The sequence below is a fragment of the Nematolebias whitei genome, chromosome 7 (assembly GCF_014905685.2).
Source record: "Nematolebias whitei isolate Nwh7 chromosome 7, NemWhi1, whole genome shotgun sequence".
Classification (NCBI taxonomy): domain Eukaryota; kingdom Metazoa; phylum Chordata; class Actinopteri; order Cyprinodontiformes; family Rivulidae; genus Nematolebias; species Nematolebias whitei.
The window spans coordinates 12,634,892-12,646,345 of NC_056504.1; the positions used below are offsets into that span (position 1 = coordinate 12,634,892).

The 11,454-nt window shown below is 42.5% G+C and overlaps 1 protein-coding gene across 1 annotated transcript in view; it reads left to right on the forward strand.

Moving 5' to 3' along the window:
- The first annotated feature begins 754 nt into the window (after nt 1-754).
- Nucleotides 755-11,454, forward strand: part of LOC119412280 (dysbindin) — a 15,477-nt gene continuing 4,777 nt past the window's right edge. Inside the window, exon 1 of the mRNA XM_037679268.1 lies at nt 755-965. Within this exon, the coding sequence (XP_037535196.1) occupies nt 923-965 (43 nt within the window). The 5' untranslated portion in view covers nt 755-922. The remainder of the gene's footprint in view (nt 966-11,454) is intronic.

Genomic DNA, 11,454 nt, shown 5'->3' on the forward strand with positions numbered 1-11,454 from the left:
GTGAATGTTCTTGTAAAGTGCCCTGAGACAACTTTGTTGTGACTTGGCGCTATATAAATAAACTGAATTGAAAATTAAAATGACGTAGGTTTAAGCGTTTAGAACATTCTGGCGGGAAGGGTTTCTAAAGCCTTAATATAAAGTTTAATGTATTTGAACTTGGATTACTTAAACCTACCTCGTGGTTTTTCACTTAATTCCGGGGCTTCAGGGTACAGACCCCTGTGATAAACAAGGGACTACTGTACTATAAAAAATATCAAATCCAACAGAATACTGTTTCAGTCTGGATAACATCTGATCAACTTCAGAGGACATTTCTTCATTTACAGGACAGTCGCTGCATCTTAATAGTTCTTATGTCTAATAGATGTGTTTAACTATCATTTAAAAAGTCAGTGCTTTGAAATGACTTAAGAGGAGATATTATTATATTTTTTGTGTCTAAAGCAGATAAATGAGTTCAGTGTTTTGTAAAATGTGTGATGCACCCTGAATTGGAACAGAGAAGTGATTTAAATCTCCAAAAATCCCTGATCTCAGAAGAAGGGGTCAGAGGAGGAAGTGACAAGTGAAGGCAGCTGAAAATAACCCAGGCATGTGTCCGTCCCTGCTGGTATTTTCCACTTCATTAAATAAATCCCTTCTTCCCTCCTCTTGTTCCTCCTTTGCTCTCCTCCCTCCCCCTCCTCTCATTGGTCAGCTGCTCGACTCCACAGAACTTATTCAGGCTCTCATGTGAGCAGCTCAGTCTGCAGCAGCAGCAGGGTGGTGTTCAGCATCAGTCGCTTTGAGCCTGTCGGAGCCACCAGAGGAGGTGGGAGATGTTCATGTTTACTGAACTCCTACACAGCTGAGCAGCCTCACCTCCCCCTCATCATCTCTGACTGATGCTGCTTGTTTCTGACAACCTCCCAGCACCATGAGCTCCTCATCAGCCAAGCTCCACAGCCAGCGGCGACCCTGTAAGTGACTTCCACACGTCTCAGCAGAATCAACATATTTCTTTATAGTTCTTTAGTTTGTGGCTAAAATTCCTTTGTAGTTGTATTGTGTTGCAAAACTTGTGTATGTGTGTATCATGAAGAGCTTTAATGCCGACTGAACTGAGAGAGCCCAAAATTAGATAGGAATGTTGACTCATCCCCCTGAGTCATGTTGACCCCAGATCGTGTTAACCGGACAAGCAGGTCCCACCCTCCCCAGGAACACTCATACACCCACCACCCAGCACACACACATGAAGTTTGGAGTCAGCTCCAGACAGATATCTCCTGTTTCTGATGGCATTGTGACTGTAGTTCTCATCAGAATTGACTAATTCCACCCAGGAATTGCAACTTATTCCAGAAAAACACAAACCCAGAAGTCAAAATTATCCTTAGTGATTTTTTGTAGGGGCTTAGAATGACTCCAGGTGGGACACCTCCCATCTGTTGCTGTGATCATGGAGTCTGCTCTGTCACATTCTGGCAATGTGAGCTGCTGTGCTGTGCTGTGGAGGGAAGGACCATCCAGATGTTGTGAGTGTATCGAGTTGAGAGGGCGATGAAGGAACTGTTTCTGCCCTTGATATTTCTCTGCTCAGTCCCATTAGACACGACCCAGATAATAATGAGGAAGTAGCTGCTGCTTCGTGAGGAATTGGTGGGAGATGAAAAAAAAAGTACAGTTTACAGTCTGTACTGTATCTTTATTAGATCACATTTAAGAAATGTATGTCATGCCGACTGCTGTATTTGCTGAAACACAGACGACAACCTGAAGTCTGAACTGAGGAGGAAACAAGTTGAACCAAAGGGGTCACTTTGACGAAACGAGCCGTTGTCTTCACGTTTTCCTGAAAACTCACAAGTGTTGTGTTCAGACTGTTTGGTGATTGAGTGCTTGTACACACTGATGTAGTATAGCATGGTTTAAGGAGTTGTAGTAGCCTCCATCAACATAACCCTTACAGTAATAAACAGCTGAGAAAAATGGAAATGTGATCTAGGTTTGGCAGTCAGGGTTAGGTTTACCCAAGTCCTGCAGCAAACCACAGATTACCACAAAGATTCCTGGGATGAATACATGTCACCAGCACTTTGAATGTCTTGATTTTAGGCCTGTGTTATGGATAACCCTCAGCTACTATAGCACCAATATACATCCCGTGATTACTTTTTTAAGACAAATGTTTAATTACACACAGGACATTGGGCGATCATTATATGAGACAGTGAAGCTAAGAATCATCCTTTGATAGTAGCCACCGCTGATAATGACAGATACTAGTACAGTTTGCTGTAGTTTTCAGTCTGTCGACAAATAGATGCCTTGGGAGTCTACCAAGAAATATTTTCATGACATCTTGTCAGTAACACGTGGTGGTTGAATAGACTAGTCGACAAGTCGATTCTAGGACATCTCGTGAGTTTTAAAAATTCCCGCCGACTAGTCGCAGTCAGTGATTGTGTCACGTGTCACGTGATCATCACCGAGCCGCTGGCAACAAAACGGATTCTTCCAAGCAGATGGAAGGCGAGGAGCAGGCCAAACAGGTCGAAATTCATCAACAGTGTGGAAGAATTTCACTAAATGTATTTCACTCTTCTGGTGGATTCTACCACTGCCTGCCCTGCTGTTTTATGTTATTTTATTTAATCCACTGGTGGGATCCCACCACAGCCACCACCGCCGTGGTGGTTTATTTTATTTAGTGGATTAAATAACATAAAACACACTTTTGCAGCTTAATAATAGTTTTGGTTTTCCTGTGACTTATTTGCAGTATGATAAATGGTAGGAGCATAAATACATGCTCCCAATGTTTTTTTGTAAATAATATGATGTTTTATTGTGAATAGCGTCTTGAGTTCCTGTGACGTCACATCGACTTTTATCATGTTGAAGTCTACTTTGAAAAATATGCAATCGTGCAACCCCTAGAGTGTGGAGGGGAAGGACCCAAATGGAGACAGCAGATAGATTTATTTTAATTACTGTAGCAAGGAATGTCTCAAACAGAGCTGGTCAAATCCGAGGACAAGTCCAGGGCAAGACTGGGAACAATGGGAGCCTGATTCAAAATGGGACGCAACATTGAGAGGGAGGCAAACATTAACAAAAATTAAACTGTTTTTATAAATCTTGGTTTGATCCAAGCAAAATACTAACTAACTGGAAGACACAGATGGACCAAACATAGCAGCTTGACAGCACAACACAGACAGTGAACAATAAAAAGGCACAAGCTTTAAAGAGAAACTCGTGAGGGAGAAAAGACAACACCTGGGGAGAGTCGATGAGGATCAGGTGAGACTGGGAGGGGCAGGATCTGAAGGAGGGGAAAAACACAAGTTAAACAAAATACCAGAATCACAGAAATACTTCTAAAAAAAAACACGGATCATGACAGAATTCAGCTGCTGCTATAATGTCACGCCAGTTTTAAAATGACGACAGCTCTGTTTGGCTGGAGGAGCAGAGTGTCGCTGCTTTTAAAGACCAAATTAAGGAGTTTGAATGAAGCCAACAAATACTGGCCTTTTCTCTGAGAATGGCTTCTTCTATTAAAAAATAATGGCTAAAAAATAATTAAAGCAACAGTAAAATAAAAGCAAAAATGGAAAATAATAGCTTGACATAAACTCCTGATAACTCTCCTACAAACAGCGCCTGGTGGGAGGTGAGCGCCAGCAGCTAATTAAATCACTGTGTGCCATCGTACCTAACAGGCAGAAACAGTTTAATAAGACTCACATTAATTGAACCGTTTAAATGATGCGGTCCTCTGGACACAGACCGGCTCCTCTCATTAACTCACAAACACTTCTGCTGCTGAGAGCACAAAACAGAGGCAGCAGGACTCTTCACATCATCAGTCCCCTTCAGATGTTAAACACATTCACCTGTTTGGTCAGGTAATGACTTGAACACAGGAAATACACGCTTTTCACTCTAAAACAGTCTCACATGCTTGTAAGTGGTTGGACCACTTTCACATTACGTAATTGTATTCGGATCCTTTGAGTGCATTTATTTTACAAGGACCACCCAAGGTCTTGTCCCAGTTGGACTTGCCAGGAACTCCTTCTTAGAGGGGCATCCAGGGGTCGTCCTTACCCAACGCCCGATCCACCTCATCTGGTTCTTGTTGTTGTGGAGGAGCAGCGACTCCACCCAGAGTCCCTCCTCGATACCTGAACTTCAGAGAAAAGTCAGTTTGACCGCTTGTGTCCCAGTTCTTGTTCTTCTGGTCGCTAAAGAAACTTCTGTCCACAAACGATATGATCAGAGGCGATGGTGGACTCCATCTGTCATCCTGAAGGGGTTCGACTTACTGTTTGCAATGTGAACCAGATTGCACCATTTGTTAATGCACCGAGCAGCTCGTAGCAACGGACCCCCAGTCCCATACCCACAGAGCACCCCCTCAGGGACCAGAGTCCAATGAAAGGAGAGTAAACACTGAAGTAACTGCTGTCAGGCTCGTGATTTTTCTTGTCAGTGAAGGGAAAGTCATAATATACAATAATAAGAAGAACGTGTATAAAACAATGTTAATCTGCAACCTGTGAGTTTAAAGCAGCTCTGAACTTTCCAACCTCAGTTTCAACAACCAGATAAAAATGTGACGTTGTTTCACCCAAACATTCTTCACATTCTCCACGTGATGAGAATGACTTTAAACATGAGCACAAATACAAGAGAAGTCAACAAGAATACGCCCTGCACCGTGGAAGTGACTGACACGAGATTCATGCATCAACATGAGGCTTTAAGAACCGTTTGGACTTCAGTCTCAGACGGGTTTAGGGGGATTTACTCTTCAACTATTACTCTAAAAGCAATTTGTTTCTCTTTAAATAAGCAGATTCAACTAAATAATGTTAATATAAAACCGATGTCACTGGCAGAGCATTGAATTTTATTGTCTGGTTAACTTGCTTGAATACTCGAAAATCCTCTTCTGATGTTCAGCAGGAGCCATTCTATGTGAGAGGACTAAACAGTTTGAGAAATAAAACTATTTACTCATCTGTTAAAGGCATTGTGTGTCAATCAGAACTCCAGACAGTCTGTTGAGGGCAGAGGGACAGAACAATGGTCCAGAAACAGGGTTAACACTGATGTAACTGATGTCAGACGGTGCTGGTCACAGCTTTGTCCCAACAAAAACAGCCTGATTTAATATTCACATAAACACACATGCATGCACGGACTGACTAACGCACCACAGTTAATTAGTCTGCACACTGAGTCTAATAAACATCAACTTTGGGGATAAATGAGAGAACACAACTTGTGTTTTAGTCAGATATAAAACTGCAGCAGATGTAATATTATAGGTGTCATCAGTATGTGCTGTCCAGGATGTCAAGTTATTTTTTATTTCAATGCTTGATGCGAGCACTGATTTGTGGTTCAGACACAGTTTCTGCATCCTGTCTCACACGTTGTTGTCCCAGCCGGGCACCTGTCCACCTGAAACCTTTCTTATCTAGAAACATGCAAGTTTTACCTGGAGTGTTAAGAAGACAGCAACACCTGCTGACTCAGAGACAGAAGGAGACCGTGTCAAATCCACTTGTTGCATTTTAGCACCGAGGAAACAAGACAGAGAGGATGGAGAACAGTCAGTGTTGCTGTGCAGATGAATTCATTTTTTTAATGAATTTTTAACCGAGCGAATTAGATTTTCAGATAATCGGCACGTGAATGAGACAACACACTGTCAGGAGAAGAATCCAGAATAAAAACCCAGAAACTGAAGGGTGTATGTAAAAATAATGCTTTATTCTAAAAGTGAATCAAGCAGGAAGAAATTCAAAGAAGAGAGCTGAAGCTCACAGAAGAACCTGAGATCAGAATCAAGTGACAAAACAAGAGAAACATAAAGAACCTGGGGCCATAAATACTTTGTACACAGAAGGATAATGTACGGTGGCCCTGAGGTATAAATGAACATTTGAAAAAACGGAATTACATTAAGCTAAACGGAAGGGGTGTTTTTTTTTTGGTGTTTTTATTTTTTATTTTACTTTATTAACAACATAAAGCAAAACAACAGAACAATGTATAGTACACACACAACGGAATTACATTTAGCAGGCTAGGTATTAATGCTGTGCCAGTAAAACTAAAATATATGTCAACAAAACCTAATTGCCGAGTTTTTCCAGTGTCATTTCTTCTTTAAGCTTAACAAAACACAGCTCTCCATTTCTACAGGCTAAAGGCTAGCTTACTAAATGTACCACCATTGTGTGTGTACTGTACAATGTTCTGTTTTATGTTGTTAATAAAGTTTAAAAATCCATCCATCCATCCATTATCTTTACCCGTTTATTCCATTTTGGGTCACGGGGGTCGCTGGTGCCCATGTCCAGCAATCACTGTGCGAGGGGCGGGGTACACCCTGGACGGGTCGCAAGTCCATCACAGGGCCACATAGAGACAAACGAGACAAACAACCATTCACTCTCTCACTCACACCTAGGGACAATTTAGAGTTACCAATCAGCCTAACATGCATGTTTTTGGTCTGTGGAAGGAAACCGGAGTACCCGGAGAAAACCCACGCATGCACGGAGAGAACATGCAAACTCCACCCAGAAGGCACTTGGACCGGGGTTTGAACCAGGGACCTGTTCGCTGAGAGGCAGCAGCTCTACCAGTTGCGCCACCGTGCTGCCCAAGTTTAAAAATAATACACTAAAATGTAATTGATTTTTTAAACGTGATTCCGGCCTCTTCCGCTTTGGCCACTTCCGCTTTGGCATAATGTAATTCCCTTTTTTCAAATGTTGTTGTTTTTTTGTTGTTTTTGTTGCATTTTTTTAAATGAAATACTGTTTTTTCAAATGTTGTTCATTTACACCTCAGGGCCACAGTAGAAATGAGACATGAGGAGCTGCAGAGGTAAATTACTTGTCAGGATAAGGTGAGCAGAGAGAAGCCAGAAACAAAATGACAGTATTTTCACAATAAAACAGGAAGTAAGGAATAACAGAACATAAAACATGAACCTGTTGGACTCCATCCATTCATTATCTTTACCACCTTCTTCCCTTTTGGGTCACGCCAAGGTTCACTGGTGCCCATCAGTCAGTGAGAGAGGCGGAGGACACCCTGGACAGGTCTCCAGTCCATCACAGGGACACAGAGACAAACGAGACAAACAACCATTCACTCTCTCACTCACACCTGGAGACAATTTAAAGTTACCAATCAGACTAACATGCATGTTTTTGGTCTGTGTGAGGAAACCGGAGTACCTGGAGAAAACCCATACATACACGGAGAGAACATGAAAACCCCACCCAGAAAGCCCCCTCGGCCAGGATTTGAACCAGCGACCTTCTCGTTGAGAAGCAACAGCTCTACCAACTGCACCACTGTGTCGCCTCCATTTGGACTCATAATCATAAAACAGAACAGAATAAACTGATAGAATAAAACAACTTTAACATTTCTTTCTTTTGATGCTTCCTACACATCAGATTATCTGAATTATCTCGGCTCAGATTATTACCGGAGTAAGTCAAATTATTGATGGGCTTCAGCAAACAGAGTTGCTGAATTTTGAACAGCTGTGTTCTTTTTCTCCTGAAAGTATTTTCTTTTTAAGTGGCTGTGAAAATGGAGTGTAGAGGCAGACATACCTCCCCTGTAATCGTTCTTTAAACAAGGATGACGTCATCTGTTTGTGTGAGGGAACCAGTTCCCAGAAAGCCTCAGCTTGGACAGACTCCACTCCTCTGGTCCAAACAGAGCAGACATTGTTAATGCTCTGTGAACGTTCTGTTCAAGTGTTTCTTCAAAGCTTTTTGGCCCACGTTCCTCTGACAACCCTAACCTAATGTTCAGGAGCATCTTCTCTGCTCTCGCCTCTCCGGGGATCCTGCGTGTGAGCTCACATTCAGTTTTAGCCTGGTGATGGACTAATGGCACCCTGTGGGTGACACTGAGCCCTCCTCTTCCTTCATTAGCCTCAGGATCACAGCGTTGCTGCAGCCAGTCTTTGTAGCTGTGAAGGAGTATGAGCCTCGTGATGTACGGACTTTAAACAGATACAAAGACTGACGTGATTTTTATTTTTATTTTGTACTTGAGCGATCATTAACGCTGTGTAGAGGACAAGATATGATCCAATAAAACAGAACATCGATCCAACATCACAAAGGGATGATGGATGTTTGTTCTCATTTTTACGGTTCTACAGTAAAAGCTGTGATTTGTTCTCCCGAAGGATTTTCTGGAACTGGGATCATGGTTAGTTTTGTATGACTGAAAAGTTTCAGCACAAAAAAAGAAACTGTCCAGATGACCTGACAGAAAAATGTTGGATTGTATACCTGGATTATTGAGCATGGACTTTGTTGTTTTGTATGACTGGTTTCCATCTCTGCCTCCATTTGCTTTGAAAAGGGTCCTGGGTTGTCTTCCTGAGGGGAGGCAGAGCGACACATCCAACACTGAACCCAACTTTCTGTCTGTTCTGCAGCCGTCCCGAGCTCTGATCTGTGGCTTTCTTCTCTTTCTCGAGTCCCAGGGTAAGACATGAGGCTGGAAGGAGTGAGGACAGAGAGAGGAAGAAGACGAGCTAAAAATGAATTGAGAGGAAACTCTCAGATTATCAGTGAAAATGAAGGGACAGCATGAGGACACCCTCCTCCTTCTTTTATCATGAAACAAACTGCTCTGTTGGCTGCAGCTCACTGGATGTGTAATCTTATTACCCGCAGACTTTTTGACCGAGTTTTTTAACTGAAGGCTTTTCCATGTGGGCATTTGTGCTAATCAGAGGTCACAGAGGTCGTCTGCGGCCAGGGAAGCCACATCGATCAACGTGATCCAGTGGAAAACCTGAAAAAGAAGCTGAATCAATACGAGGGCTTACATCTGTAGCTAACGGTTAGCGCCCCCTGAGCTTCAGCCTTTATACGATCAATGCTGTGATCAATCAGCTTCACTGAGTGGAACACCCCCCCCAGGATGAGCAGCTTATTTACACCTGCAGCCTGGACAAGCAGCATTTTAACCCCCTCACGAAGATGTTGCTTTACTCCCGTCTCTTCTTCTTAAAAAATAAAAATAAAATAAATAAACGTGAGAAGTGGAGATCCTCTTCATCTGAACACAAGTCCAACGAGCAGCTCCTAAATGTCTCCATCTTGTTTTGTCAGCACCTGGAGGAAGACTCAGACTCACAACCTCAGATAGCAACACAAATTACCAGAGAAGTGACCGATTCAAAGAGCAGGTCGTGGAAAATACCCTGTCCTCAACATGGGGACACGTTGGACATTAAAGGCCTAACAGTTCTGGATGGAATGCATTTCACCTGCCGCCGTTCACGCCAGAGATTTAGACAAAGATTGTCCTAAAAATGTGAAATGACGGAGTTGCAGCCATTTTGATCAAACCTTAAATCACTGCTGTCTAAAACTTTCATTAAAATCCTTCCATTGGGTTCATGAGATATAATCAAGAGATATTTTGCTAACAGACCAACAAGGTTGACACCAACAGTTATTACAAAGTGATGAAGATCTGCACTTAAATGCACTGGTACAAACAAACTAAACTGAAGCACAGCATCGACTGAGTTAGTTATCTTTGAATTTTCCATAGTTGCTGGCTGTGGTGGCCATCTTGAATTTTACTGAGTCTAAAAGTTAATCCGCTGTAGATGTACATGCAGGGAACGTTTTAAGTCAATTTATTTTTAATTTTTATAAATTTCATCAAAATGCATCCAATGGTTCGAGAGATAACAAAGTCCATGCTCAATAATCCAGGTATACAATCCAACATTTTTCAGTCAGGTCATCTGGATATTTCCTTTTTTGTGCTGAAACGTTTCGCCTTCAATCCGGAAGGCTTCATCAGTCAAGGAAACACACAACAAAACTGATTATTCCCCCAACAGCTTACTCCAAAGTGGAACAAACCAGTTAACTGTCAACAAGGAAGAGGGCCGGCAATGGAGGAGGGGGCGTGACAAAGAGACCATCTTGGCACCAACATAACTGGTTTGGTCCACTTTGGAGTAAGCTGTTGGGGGAATAATCAGTTTTGTTGTGTTTCCTTGACTGATGAAGCCTTCCGGATCGAAGGCGAAATGTTTCAGCACAAAAAAAGAAACTGTCCAGATGACCTGACTGAAAAATGTTGGATGGTTCAAGAGATGTTTTGCTAACAAACATAAGCACACAAAGAGACAGACAAAACTTTATGATGTCACCTTTTGGCAGCAGGTGATGAAAGTAGCCAACAGGAAGTTTAGTTTCTCAGACTCCATGGTTTCAGTCTCTGGATTAAAAAAAGAAACAAACTAGAACTAAATGTGGCAGCACAGTGGCGCAACTGGTAGAGCTACTGCCTCTCAGCGAGCAGGTCCTTGGTTCAAATCCCGGTCCGGGGGCCTTTCTGGGTGGAGTTTGCATGTTCTCTCCGTGCATGCGTGGGTTTTCTCCAGGTGCTCCGGTTTCCTCCCACAGACCAAAAACATGCATGTTAGGCTGATTGGTAACTCTAAATTGTCCCTAGGTGTGAGTGAGAGAGTGAATGGTTGTTTGTCTCGTTTGTCTCTATGTGTCCCTGTGATGGACTTGCGACCCGTCCAGGGTGTACCCCGCCCCTCGCACAGTGATTGCTGGACATGGGCACCAGCGACCCCCGTGACCCAAAATGGAATAAACGGGTAAAGATAATGGATGGATGGATAGAACTAAACGTTTACGGCTTCATCTGTGACACTGTGTACTGTGACTGTGATTTATTTTTAGAGCAAAGGTTAAAGCTAATCCTTCACAGTGAAGCAGATAAAACCATAAACTGAAGCATCTTGTTAGACGTTTCGTTCCAGCTGCAGATATTTTGAAAGCCCTTTCTCACAAGGGTAAGAATACAACAGGAGGGCAACTTTGACTCTGGAAACAAGTTCCAAAGTTCAAAACAACAGCTGTGATGATAATTATCTTGGTTTTGGGCATTTAACAGCTTAACCATGTGGTGAACTTCTGGGCCAAGAAGAAGGAAGGAAGGAAAAGGAAGAGCTGGATCCTCACAATTCTGTGACCCACAGTTTACATAGACTGGAGGGAGAAAGTGGTCATGTTTCAAAGGTAAAAGCTAAACAGGAATACAACAAATGACATACAATTGTTAAGAAAAAAAACAAGTTAAAACAAAGTTTTGATTCAGTATTTCATTTAACCAGCTTGGATTAGGGCTCAGTGCAGGACCTTGGGGGGCGAGTTGACGAGTTGTGTCCCCGCCCGCTGTGTAGCTGTCAGTCAAAAACAGCCTGCTGTCCTGCACAGTGAGACATGAGCCTGACTCACAGGCAGCGATGCAACTCAACCTCAACTATATGTGCTGATCTGGCTTTGAAACTCAGCCTGAAGGTTTTGCATGCATATATATATATATATATATATATATATATATATATATATATATATA